Here is a 14,494-nt window from a genome sequence, read left to right as displayed (position 1 = left end):
GGATAATATATTTTAATAACTAATTATACTTAATATAGATGGAAAGAGAGACCACAAAACTTATTTATTTATATTAGAAATTATTTATTTATATGGAATTATTATATATTATATTATTATATATTATAATATTTAGAAGAATTATTTATTTATAAAGAAATATTATTTATATTAGAAATTTCTAATATATACAAATGTTTTGCATCACAACACTTGTGTTATCGACATTTCGTGTACGTAGCATGGAACACAACCCGAAATTGTATATTACCGACTGGAAACGTAGTTCATGTTCACGTTTTTATCTTTATAGAGGATGCATCGCTTTCAGGGGTCACTTAAAAGCGGACCATGACATCTCTCATTCTTCTCTCTGTTTATTTTTAAAGAAATGTCATGCAGGAAAAATCTATCGATGAATTAGAAATTGTCTAAAAATGAAATAAAAAGGAAGGAATTTTTAATATAAGGTTGGTCTAAATTTAGGTATCCGCCAGTCTAGTATCTAATATTTTAATCCTTAAATAATGCTTTTACAATGCAACACAATACATAATATTAATAATTAAAATAGGTAAAAATACATAATATTAATAATTAAAATAGGTAAAAATATAAAAGATTGCAAACCATTAATTATTATATGCAAGTCATAAACCATCGATAAAAATTAAACTGTTGAAAATGACATCGCAAATACTTGATATTTGGACACGATTATATTCACTGTACACAGAGAAAATTGTATACTGTATTCAAGTAAATATTATTTATTTTAAGTATATCATAAGTTTGTTTATTCGCAAATATATCACAAGTTCACCACAAGCACTAAATTTAATTAAATATTCTGAAATTTAGTAAGCAATATTTTAGTCAAGAATATTAAATTAAAACAAAAATTTGGTTTGCTTATTGTATAAAGTTGACGTAAGGTAAATTTGATTTTTCGTTGATACAATTTTACAGTATTTTTTAACAGAAGATAAATTCTTCCTTTAAGTACATAATCATGAGATTTTCTAACTTGTGATAAAGTATGTTTTAAGATTATTATCAAGAATATCTTCTTTATTGAGAAGGAAACTATTACTTAAAAAAAGAAAAATAAGTAGAAATAATATTTTTCTCTGTATATAACTGCAGATTTTTGCGATATCAAGGAATATTTCCTGTTTATTTTAGATTAATACACACACACACACACATATATATATACATATATATATATACATATATATATATATATATATATATATATATATAAATTCTCAATATTAGATACAATTATAGCTCCAGTAATTCTTTTATTCTTCTAGCAGAAAGTTTTACGCCCTTCATCGCTTCTTTTGAAATCTACAAATGACAGAGATTAATGCTAAAGAAATAAAACTATGATAAGACGTGATAATTCATTCATGTAAAATAAATAATAGAAATAAATAATAGAAATAATAGAAATAAATAATAGACATAATAAAAATAAATAATAGAAACAAATAATAGAAATAATAGAAATAAATAATAGAAAGAATAGAAATAAATAATAGAAAAAGTTTTACACGTGAGAAATACAAAAAACCATGTGGCAAATCCGGCAATATATCCAGCGTAACTTTGTTACCAAGAGAGCGAAGCTTCCTCGCAAACATAACGCAATCATCGAGACAAGGATCAAGCTGTAATGCCTAAAAGCAACTATTATGCATGAGACGTCTCGAAATATTCAATCTTATTGTTAATAGTAATTAAAACTTGGCGCATTTTACATCATCAAAAATAAAATAAAATAAAATAAAAATATAACAAAAAATACAGTAAATATGTAATAAAGGAATACCAATATCTTTATGGGCGGTAAGTGGGCCAACATATCATCCGATGCAATATAAGGACTCAGGAATGGATCCTTTGATATCAAAGTGACAATTTCTTTCGAAAGTGTGTTCGCATTTGTTTCATCAAGTTGATTGCCTTTTTTATTATTTCTTCGGTGGAAGGATTTTAACCAAGAGCACAATTTGTCATTTTGTTCTGAAACATTACTACTTCTGTTGACACTGAGATAGTAGAATTTTTGCATACATTTAAGAATGTTCTGATATATTCTCAATGTTTTTGTATACATTTAAATATTTGGACTACTTAAAACTTTAATTTAATTTTATACATTTAAAAATTCTGAAAATATTATGTTCACTTTGCATGCGCTTTCGAATTTTAAATATCTGTTAAAAGTCTTTAAAATATATATTTAAAAGAAAAATAAGTAGAATATATTAACAAATAAAATTGTGGGAGAATTTACTGGTCAAATGGGAGAATTTATTCGTTATATATACTATACCATCGACTTCTATGCTTTCGACAGGATTTAACGTCGAATCGGATGTTGGAGATGTCAATTTTATCGAACAATCAGATACACTGTCTTCGTTTGGAATTGATGCTGCAAGATCATTTTTGCTCACTTCCGCAGGAGATTCTATATTTGATGTAGCGCCTTTTTTATCTTCATGTTCCCTGCATTTAGTCAATTTTATTATAATAATTTTTATATCACAATGAGATACATGTGCGATTAATCAGATCATGTATAAACGATTACACAGTAAAAAATTGTGCGTCATATATTAAAATTTTCTTGTGTTATCACGTTTTGATTAATATTTCAATGTAAAATTAACATACAACCTGTATGTTATTATTTTTATAACGTTTTCATGTATTACATTTATGTCACCTTCATAACTTAACACTTTGTATACGTCTCTTAGAAATGAAATATTATTTTGAGCATTTTTAACATAATTATTTTAAACGATCAATATGTCTCAAAGTCAGTTTAACATTCTAAGAAAAGTTAAAATGAATTTTCAAATAATCTTGAACTTTGACATATAAAAATAATTAAATTTACTAAAATCAAATGTTTCTCTTATAAATAATTTAAGTTAAAATAATTACTATTATGTATGTTAATGTCCTCAACATTTCTTACGAATTATTATAACTATTTTTTCATGTAATTTTTAATTAATATGTATGTTATTTTTACATTACACTTAAAATTACAATAACAAAAATAAATGTAAAGTATTGTGTCAATTATTTAACATTTTTAGTTTATTAATAAGTGACATACGATGAATGAATATTTTAACTTAATATTTAAACTTTCTGAGACATGTAAAAAATGTTATAATTAATATTTTATTTTTTACTGCGTAATCTTCATTTTTGATATATTTTTTTTCTCAAGCTTCTATAAAACACACTTCGACATTCATCAGATAAAAATACTTCGATTTGAAAAATATTATTATAATAATTTTAAACAAAATTTCGTACTTTGCAAGTGTTTCGTTATCAGATCCGTACGCCTTTAAGCATCGTACTATAACACCCAACAGTAACAACGTATCGATGGAAAAGAGCATATGAGATGGTGATAGAATGTAATTGATGAACACCGGTGCGTAAGCCATAAAAATACCATCTGGTTTTTTGATATTTAACTGTAGGCATTTTAAGATGGCTCCTAAATTTAAAGTACCTCCCGCAGAATCACCTGTAAAGTACAAATTTATAAAATTCTCACATTTTTATTGCAGTCAAAAATAATCAAGTTTATTATACTCATTACTAGGTATCGTAAAATTTATTTTTTTCTTACCGGCAAATACCACTTTTTTCGCTGTACTTCCGAGTAATGTACTCGCGTGCTTCAACGCCCACGCGTAAGCGTACACTATTTCTTCGAGCGCGCGTGGATAAGGAGCTTGCGGGGCTAAATTATAATCTATGCTCAAAATTGGTACATCGAGCATCGTAGCCCACTTCTGCAAGTACATTAGATGCGATTGCGATGTCTGTGCGATGAATGCGCCTCCGTGAGTATGAATAATCAGACTGTCGCATAAATCATGCAATTCTCCTCTTGTTCCCTCACATCCGATCTTGATGGAATGTTGCGTCAACGAATAATATTATTGCTTGCTTTAGCTAAATATTTTTTATCTCTATTCTATAAACTCTATAATTTATATTGTAGATATTTGTTATATATTAATATTATAATATTCTTGAATTTTTGAATTAAAATATATATATTAGAAAATGTATATATATATATATTAAATATATATATTAGTAAATGTATATATGAAAATCTTGGACAGAATTTTATCATTCATTATTTGTTAATAAAAAATTATTTATTACGAAAGATTTATTTATTAACGAAAAATGTCGATAAGGTTAAATATGATAGGATATTTGAGTTTTTGAAATATAAGTTTTATACTATAAAAAGATCATAAATTTTAATTGTTAAATTATAAAAGCAGGAAGAAAAGTTGTCTAGATTTTATTATTATATCTTTTATAAAAATATTTTAAAGATATTAATTAATTTAGAAAATAATATTTATTGGAATAAAAAAATAAACTAAAATACTGAGATAATTGTTTTCATAATTTTACTTTCATTATATAATAAATAATTTAATAATAAATTCTACAACTTATATTAAGATCAAGATGGTCCATGCTATAAGTTTTTTTTTAAATTATAATTAGATTAATATTATGATTAGTAATGAATCATATAATATCTTATATATATATATATATATATATATATATATATATATATTCAATTTAAAATATTTTACCATTCCTAGACGTCGTTTGGAACTCAGCAATCTAAGCTGAATCGATTTTTTCCCAATGTGACTATTTGGTATTGGAATGGAAACAGTTCCATCATCGAGAGTAGGCAAGATTAATTCCTCAGGTGGAACAGATATTATTTGATTGATAGTTAACGAGGGAGTTAGTATGGAGAATATTTCTAAAATACAGATATAACACACATATATATTTTATTATTTAAATAAAAATAAAATAAAAGTAAAAATAAAAATATAAGCATAAAATTTAAGGAAATAATTGTCTAAATGTGATCGCCATCTATTACAAATATTACAGATATTAACTTTCTTTTTGGACACAAGACATTTATATTTATATATACTAATATGCATTAATATATTAAATATATTTGTTTGCAAACATTATATATAATTTTAAACTTTTAATTAATAGAATTTGTCATGTTTTAATTTCTTATTTTTCTTACTTCGTTCAGACAGGGACCAGAATGCTTGAAAAAAAGGAATATCAGCGAACTGAGATATTCTAACAATACGACGTGCTTTCGCTTCAGGGTCCAAAAAATAGTTGATACAATTAGCACATCGTCCAAATACCGTACCATTGTTATAATACTTTTCGCTATAAAATGTCATAGCAAGTGCTATCATTTTTAATATCCTTTTTAAACTACGAGGAAACTGAAAAATATAACAAATTAGATAAAAACTTGCTCCGAAGAACATTATCCGTTATTTCCAAATACCTGGAATCCAAAGTATCTGCCATAGAAACAATGTTGATCAATGTTTTCTAACAGGTTGAGAAAATTTTGAGCGCTATAATCCATTATGAATAGTGACAATTTGCCATCGCTCATTACTTCTTTGCTCCATGTGTAAAATACTTTCAAATATTTCAAAAATATGTGCATTTTCACCAACAATTGACAGCATGCTTCTATTTTTCTGAGGACGAAACATATTCGGAGCGTTAGATATGAAATGAAAATAAGATATTTGTAATTTCTACAGTTTCTATAATTACTTTATGTGACAGCTCCTTCGGAAAAACATAAAGTTCCTCTGATGATACATTCTTCGGCAAACCTTTTCACAATGCATAATGCACTTGTCGACTATCGAGAGGAAACTTCTGTATCCATTTCCCGGAGTCTTCTCGTCGAAGTCGAAATGCGACGCGAATTTGGCTATTTCATCGTACAGCGGCTCCAATTCGTCCAGCTGGTCCAGAATCAGTAATAAAGCGTCCTTGAGGTCCATATTATTTTTGTTCCGACGAGACGTGAAGTATTCCACGCTGTCATGGCACAATTTTCGCAAAATATCCCATTGCGGTTTAGAATTTTCAAATGGTCCATCAAAATCACTATTCACATTTATCGACATTTTGATGATCCCGAACGTGCGCACTAGCACTGACTGATGTGAAGCTCTCTTTCTCGGTGTTTAATCTCTCCAAGACTAATTGTTGAACAAGCAATAAAATTAATTGCAGACTAAGCAGACTGTAGATGTCTCGCAAACAACTACTGATAATTGACTGACTAAATTTTTAAATGTACTGTCTCACAAGGCAAAACTATTTAATAGTTTAAATTACGTAATCATTGCGTCGTCAATGAATAATAAATTATTCATGCTGGTGATATATAAATATATATATAGGGTGTTTCAGATCACCCGTACACTCCTTTTAAAATGAAAATAAATTGTTTTTATAAAAAATTGCAAACAATTTTTAAATAAATCGAGTACGCCCTATCAAATGATGATATTTTCAACTTTTGATTCCGACAAGAAATACTCCATCCAGATCGGAAATTGAATTTTTTTTAGGGGAACATGGTACTTTTTATTACAGATTCGAATTGTACGTGAGAAAATAGGAAACTTTTGTATCAAATGTTTTTTCTAAAAATGCCTCTGTCAATCTTAAAATTGACCTTTAAAGTAACTCTGATAAAATAATGAACTTCAAATTTTGAGATTGACAGAGGCACTTTCAGAAAAAAACGTTTGATACAAAAGTTTCTTATTTTCTCACGTACAATTCGAATCTGTAATAAAAAGTACCATGTTCCCCTAAAAAAATTCAACTTCCGATCCGGATGGCGTATTTCCGGTTGGAATCAAAAGTTGAAAATATCACGATTTAATAGAGCGTATCCGATTTACTTAAAAATTGTTCGCGATTTTTGATAAAAGCCATTTATTTTTATTTTAAAAGAGGTATACGGGACACCCTGTATATATAGAATTTCACTCGACTTACACTGTTCGATATTTTGATAAAAAAATGTTATAGACACTAACAAAAGAAATGTACAATTTGTAAAATTTTCGAAGCTAAGATCGCAACAATTAATTACACAATTATGTTAATATAGTGAGCCTCTTATGTAAAATAAAACTTTACTTACACAGCGTGTTTGAAAGATTGGTCAGTCAATTGGCAGGCAATCTGTAGTTACTTTACTTTACGTACACGTATTTTATCTTGAAACTGTTCGGTAAAACGAGTTTTATCGAAACTATGAGATTGCAATATCAACATCAACAATTACACAATTATTTTAATATAGTGAGCCTCTTATGTAAAATAAAACTTTACTTACACAGCGTGTTTGAAAGATCGGTCAGTCAATTGGCAGGCAATCTGCAGTTACTTTACTTTACGTACACGTATTTTACCTTGAAACTGTTCGGTATTCTAGTAAAACAAGTTTTATTGAAACTACGAGAGCGCAACATCAACGTCAATTACACAATTATTTTAATGTAGGCGTTCTTTTACATAAACTGACTTTTACATAAACTCCACTTGACATTTGACACTTTCTAAATCGAAATTTTTTTCTTATTTTCGATTTCCATATTTTCAATGCTGTAATATTTTAAGCGATCAGATTATCTTTTGAATCAAATCTTCTTTTGAATCTATTTAAGTTATAGTTTTGTCAAAAACTAAACTCCTTTTTTAAATTTTAAGTAAATAAAGAAACTGTTTACTATTTACTTGAAGTATTAATTTTAAGTAAATAAAGAAACTGTTTACTGTTTACTTGAAGTATGAAATCGACACTCAATTGTTATATAAATTAAATGTATTGAACATTTTTATAATATTCACAAATATAAAAACTTATTAGAGAATTAAAGATTAAAAATAACGGCTTAAGATCGAAAATTTTGTCTCAAGTTTATGAACTACTCTCCGTCGTCGCATCCGTACTTATAATGTCACGTTTCATAATATAAAGTGAGAAAACGCTTCAGAAAGATTATATGTTTTCTAAATTGATTGTATAAATTTTTTTCTGACAAGTGATTATCCAGTGATTAATTTTTTTCTGACAAGTGATTATTATTGCGAGACCGACTAATAATATTGATGTGCAGATAAACACATAATTTATATTCAATATTTATATGCAAGTTTCTTTTATCTCATTTGATCTTATCGAAGATATTATTAGATACAATATTATTAGAAGATATTATTAGATACAATAATTATTGAAGATAGATTTGAATGTTTTGATAAATATGATAAAATTGCTCTTAAAAATAATTTAATGTAGTGATTATCTGGAAGTAATTTATAATAAGTAAATACGTTATGTAATTTATAATAAGTAAATACGTTATGTAGGATATATTATAAAGGATATATTTTAAAGGATATATTATAAAGGATATATTTTGAAATAAATTAAATCTATTATGTAATAAAATTATGGAAAAAATTATACAAATTAGCTTTAACTTCTATCAAAGATCAATGAAATAGAAAAATATCTATTGTTGACGATTAATTATACTCGTCAGTGTGTAAGTATAATTTATGCTTAGTTACAATAATAATACAATAATAATACATAATTACCCTTTACAATAATAATACATAATTATCCTTTGTTGTTTTAATATGACTTTGTTTTATTAACATAATTCCAATGTCAATTTATTAATCAAAATTGTTATCGATTGAAATTTTTGTATAATATTACTTAGAATACAATTTATATATTTTATGTAATAAAATAAAATATAATTAAATAATTTAATTTTTATAATTAAATAAATATAAAAATAATTAAACATTTACTTCGACATTTTTCATTATATTTCTACAAGAATTTTTTCTACAAGAATTGAATTTTTTTCTTTAATTTTGTTAAATTTGCATTTGTAATATATTTTTTAGAATGGATATTGAAAAAATTTATTATTAATTTTATGTGATCCAATTTGTTTTTCCCCATTTAATTTAAGATAACGGATCTGCCTACAATTTATACCTACAATTTCTATAAATCCAGCATCATTTATTCAACATTAACAAAAGTTTATCACTCACCGATATTGATGCGAATTGAAGTTGTTAATATTGAACGTTGTCTGTAACATACAAGAATAAAATCCAAATTATAGTACTGCCCAAAAAATATAATTAATATGAAAAATATATAAAAAAATTATTTCCACATGTGCCGAATTTTATATCTAAAACGTACAATAATAAACAGATATATATGTATGTATATACATATATATATATATATATATATATATATATATATATGTATATTTTGTTTTATATTATTTGAATTAATTAAATAAATAGAAAATTATAAAAAGAAAGATTTTTAAATCGTCTATCAAAGTTTCTAAAAAATAGTCTTTAAAAAATATTTTTTTTAGAATTTATAAAATCATTTCATATGTGTGTGTGTGCATGCGTGCGTGCGTGCGTGCGTGCATGCGTGCGTGTAAACGGATGAGTTTTATTTCGTGTATCAATCTTTTTATCATGCGGCAGATTATCGACCGCAATAAATTGATAAGTACAGATGTCAATTTTGTATACATATTCGCCTTCGATACGGTCGATCAAAATAATTATCATCTATACCGATCAATTTATTATGCAGTCGGTAATCTCTCGTATGATAAAAAGATTGATACACGAAATAAAATTCAGCCTTTATTGTGTGTATATATATATATATATATATATATATATATATATATATATATATATATTTTATACACATTTTATATATTTATCTTATATATATTTGATTTCATATTATTGAATTAATTAAATAATAAAAAATTATATATAAAAAAAAAGATTTTTATATAAATCGAAGTTTATCAAAGTTCCTATTTAGTATACATATGTATATATTGTATATGTATAAACTGACCGGTGTCAAACTTGCATGTCTGACTTACGAATGATCACTTTTGTAATCTTTTATTTTGTACTCACTTCCGATTGATTGGTGTCCTCTTGTATCCAACAACTGAGTCAAGTCGATCAATTGAATTGCTTGCGAAGCTGTTTGCATTTTCGCAATTTAAGCAACTTACTGTCATTTGCGCTCCGTTTATATATTTTCGCAAATTATAACATGGCTTTTCGAGTTATAACAAGTAAAACAGTAAAAATTTTATTCCTTTGCGCGGATTAGAAATACAAATCAGAAAATTCGGAATCATTGATATATTATGAGACGTTACGCGGATATTACTCATTACAAACATAAAGGCCAAAATACAAATTAAGGGCAATACAATATAAATAATAAACATTTTTACAAATTTTATATAAAGCATAAAATATAACTAATTTTCTAAAATTAATTATTACGCGATCAATTCTTGATTTGTCTAGATAATATAATACTGTAAATTACTACGTAATTACGTAATTACGTAATTACTAAAAAAATTTTTTTGAATATGAACTTTCGAAAAATATAATCATACACTCAATAAAAAAATTTTAATTCTTATATAATATATAAAATATCTAAGAAAATGTATTATTGTAAAATATTTTATAAAAGACTAAAATATGTACGTATAAAAATATTAATTAATATAAAAATGTTTGATTATAGATATTTTAAATAATTGCAATTAAAATTTGAAATATGTTTTATATATGCATTATCTTATATTAAGACAAGATAAAAGGCATTTACGAGCAATCACAAGTTGTTGAGTGTGAGAAAGTAAAATTTAATATATATTTAAGTTGACGTTTCGGTTCTTTCTTTGAACCATCTTCAACACATTCTACAATTTAACAATTTAAAAAAATTCTAATACATATATCATCGGTCGGTCATTACAGAACTAAGAACAGTCAAATAACAATAAAAGCGGTCAATCCATTGTATGGACATTTATGCAGTACAAAAATCTAATGCGTATATATAATTTTTAAGCTCGAGTTTCAAAATAGTTACGGTCCTGGTTTGTTGTTTTATCTTCGAACTTATCCCTCGTTGTTTGGCAAGGGAAGTTGATGATGTCTAGATCCTCTCTTGATAATAATTATTATATAGAGTACTAGATTCGAACCCTCGGGCACAGATAAAGTAAACACGAAAAATATAAGAAATTATAATATGTAATTTTAACGTACCCAAAATTCACAAACACAGATATATTTATTGTAACAAAGTTAAAACGTATCGAGACTAATGAACAATAAACTCGTATAGGTCGCTCTCTTGTCTTATATATACAGGAACGAATGTTATTTATTATTGTGTTTTTTAGATAATTTGTTTATAGCTGTAACGTATATCTCGTTCAAATTCTCAGTATCCGTCTGTAAATTGATTGCAGTATCTTGCTTTATTTGATTGATAAGGCCTTTCTTCTGTCTGATCCAGTTTTCCATAAGAAAAATATTGAGTTTATTGTTGAAACATTATTGAAAAATAGTTATCCACTAACAACTATTTTCAAAGTGATTAATCAACGTGTCAGATATCTAATTAAGAAACATAAAAATAAAATCTCAAATCAGGTTAAACATTATCAAGACAGTGAGGAAAATGCTACATATTTCGTACTCCCTTTTTACTCGAATATTAGCGAAGGTTTCAATAAAATCATTCAAGATACTAATATAAAAGTAGCATATTTAAGCAAGAACAAGCTTAACAAGTTTATAAAAACACATAAAGACCCTATACCAAAATTAGACAATAATAATGTGGTTTATGAAATCAATTGCTAAGATTGTGAGGCAATATACATTGGGCAAACAAAACATAATTTAAAAACTAGAATCTCGGAACATCGTAGAAATCTTAACACGAAAATGCAGGGACAGTTTGTCATAGCGGACCATTGCTCTGAGTATAATCATGCATTTGATTGGGATAATGTTAGAATTCTTGACAAAGAAAAGTTCTATTACAAACGGCTCGTTTCAGAGATGATACATATTAAAAAACAAGATACTGCAATCAATTTACAGACGGATACTGAGAATTTGAACGAGATATACGTTACAGCTATAGACAAATTATCTAAAAAACACAATAATAAATAACATTCGTTCCTGTATATATAAGACAATAGAGCGACCTATGCGAATTTATCGTTCGTTAGCCTCGATACGTTTTAACTTTGTTACAATAAATATATCTGTGTTTGCGAATTTTGGGTACGTTAAAATTACATATTATAATTTCTTATATTTTTCGTGTTTACTTTATCTGTGCCCGAGGGTTCGAATCTAGTACTCTATATAATAATTATTATCAAGAGAGGATCTGGACATCATCAACTTCCCTTGCCAAACAACGAGGGATAAGTTCGAAGATGAAACAACAAACCAGGACCGTAACTATTTTGAAACTCGAGCTTAAAAATTATATATACGCATTAGATTTTTGTACTGCATAAATGTCCATACAATGGATTGACCGCTTTTATTGTTATTTGACTGTTCTTAGTTCTGTAATGACCGACCGATGATATATGTATTAGAATTTTTTTAAATTGTTAAATTGTAGAATGTGTTGAAGATGGTTCAAAGAAAGAACCGAAACGTCCACTTAAATATATATTAAATTTTACTTTCTCACACTCAACAACTTGTGATTGCTCGTAAATGCCTTTTATCTTGTCTTAATTTGTTTTTAGTTTTGGACGAGCTTTAATAAACTTATAATTCTTAATAATTTATATACTTATAATACTTAATAATTTATAATAAATTACTATCATTACTGAAAATGAAAAATAACGTGCAATATGTTTATTTTGAAAATAATATAAATGATGAAATAATTTATAAATTACTTATCGCATATCGTTGCTCCTAATATCGCTCGATGTTCTTGATGACTTGTCTTTTTCCTTTTATTCAGCCTTTGCTGTTTTTTCGTGGTACTCACATTCACTCGCTAAAACACGTGATTAATTATATTAAATCGATTAATTATGTTATACCCAACAATCGCGAAACACGTTGCATTCTCGAGCGCGGAAAATTTCGAGGTGCACACTTTACTGCATTATAAGAGAGTAAAAAATACGTTCAATTTTTGTATGACTCTGAAATCGGTCGTTATTTATTATGCCAATGCTATCTTTCTTGTTGATAAATATGTAATATACGGATAATAAGAACATAAGAATGAATATTTAAAGTTAATAATTAATATATATTCACATTTTAGGAAAATTTAAAACATCGAGTGAAATTAGAGAAAAAATATTTAGTAACTAATTAGAAAAATAATTAGTAAATAAATAATAATAAATTAATTAATTAATAAATAAATTAATTTATTATTATTTATTTACTAATATACTATTTATTAATTAATAATAAATAAATAACTAAAGAATTTAATTAGAGATATAATTATTATCCGTATCGATAATAGAAGGATAATAAAATCTATTTTTTACTTTATATCATTTTTGTATTAATTATTGAATAACGAAGAATTCTGCTCCGATAGATTTCATGTCATTTATGAAAAGTTAATTGTTAATTTTTAAATGATAATACAGCGAGTTATATTTCGATACTTACCACGATCGCGTTTAGGAAAAAACTGGAACAATATTTGAAGCGCTTTTTACGAGTGTCATCGTGTGAATGATAATAAGGTCGTGCCACGTATGTATGTATGTATGTATGTATGTGTACATACGTAATACCACGTTATTATCCCTAAGGTCAAACACAATGTTGTTCATAATTCACTGTCGAAATATTTTACGTATTATGACATATGTATATACATATGTATATGCTGAATATTAAATTATGTACATTGTATTTTTTTGAATTATGGATTAATTATTTATTAAAAGATCTTTCTCATGCTTTTTACATACTAATTATTCGATCTTGAAATTCGATTTTATTGCGTGTTGTCAACTTGAATTAATTTTAAATTATCGAAAAGTCATATAAAGCATCAAACGAAATATTTTTATCTCTAAGTATCGATATTAAAGTAATTATTACTCTTAATAGTAAAACTAATTTATAATTAAATTATAAAAGTAAAATTAATTTATAACTTTGATTCTTATTACTTTGATTTTTAAATAATTAAATAATAGATCATATCAGGCGAAACAATCTATCGTCATAATATAGTTACAATGTTATTTAATATATATAAAAAATAATCACTCATTAAGGGTATTAAGAGAACTTTTATATATTATGATACATATGCATGAAATAAATATTTCGAGTTCTATCGTTTCGTTGCATATAGTTACAAATTATTAATAAAAGGTTAATCATTAATCATAAAATGATCGTTAAAAATGATGATAAATCTTGAATCTTTCCCTTCCTCCCAAGCAATTATAAAAAAATCATAAAAAAAATTATTTAATGCTGCTAATGATTAAAACTCTTTATAAAATAAAAGAATATTGTTGAAACTATAGAAAAACTGTAATATAATAAATATCGATAAAAGTTCTCGAAGCGCATATTTTGTGTAATTTATTTATTTAATAAAATA

General features: G+C 25.9%; 1 protein-coding gene across 7 annotated transcripts; it reads right to left on the bottom strand.

Annotated features, from left to right (window-relative positions):
* Nucleotides 1-1,268: 1,268 nt before the first annotated feature.
* On the bottom strand, nucleotides 1,269-12,901 carry LOC105258252 (hormone-sensitive lipase). Of its 7 annotated transcripts, none has more exons than XM_025410011.1 (14): nucleotides 9,958-10,101; nucleotides 9,040-9,080; nucleotides 7,295-7,563; nucleotides 7,100-7,210; nucleotides 5,704-6,140; nucleotides 5,423-5,624; nucleotides 5,144-5,357; nucleotides 4,677-4,855; nucleotides 3,677-3,959; nucleotides 3,352-3,571; nucleotides 2,348-2,523; nucleotides 1,841-2,034; nucleotides 1,563-1,688; nucleotides 1,269-1,356 (listed from the first exon to the last, which is right to left on the bottom strand). In XM_025410011.1, exons 5-14 carry the CDS (start codon nucleotides 6,063-6,065, stop codon nucleotides 1,288-1,290), a joined length of 2,025 nt encoding a protein of 674 aa, XP_025265796.1. In that variant the 5' UTR covers nucleotides 6,066-6,140; nucleotides 7,100-7,210; nucleotides 7,295-7,563; nucleotides 9,040-9,080; nucleotides 9,958-10,101; the 3' UTR covers nucleotides 1,269-1,287. The 7 variants fall into 7 exon arrangements, with proteins under 7 accessions (XP_025265796.1, XP_025265797.1, XP_025265794.1 ...); XM_025410012.1 differs by having other exon boundaries at nucleotides 7,100-7,182; XM_025410009.1 differs by lacking the exon at nucleotides 9,958-10,101 and adding an exon at nucleotides 12,798-12,901 and having other exon boundaries at nucleotides 7,100-7,563.
* Nucleotides 12,902-14,494: the final 1,593 nt, after the last annotated feature.

Source organism: Camponotus floridanus, unplaced genomic scaffold (assembly GCF_003227725.1).
Source record: "Camponotus floridanus strain SB8 unplaced genomic scaffold, Cflo_v7.5 scaffold3, whole genome shotgun sequence".
NCBI classification, from domain to species: Eukaryota; Metazoa; Arthropoda; class Insecta; order Hymenoptera; family Formicidae; genus Camponotus; species Camponotus floridanus.
Note: the sequence above shows the minus strand (reverse complement) of the source record. Positions and strands in the feature narration are given on the sequence as shown.

Bases quoted from the DNA above. Each gene is read 5' to 3' on its own strand.
- LOC105258252 (XM_025410009.1), bottom strand. From the start codon at position 6,065: ATGTCGATAAATGTGAATAGTGATTTTGATGGACCATTTGAAAATTCT. The intron at 5,358-5,422 runs GTATTTGGAAAT...TATATTTTTCAG, and splicing joins GCAGATACTTTGGATTCCAG to TTTCCTCGTAGTTTAAAAAG. The intron at 2,035-2,347 runs GTATAGTATATA...GTAATGTTTCAG, and splicing joins CGAAAGCATAGAAGTCGATG to AACAAAATGACAAATTGTGC.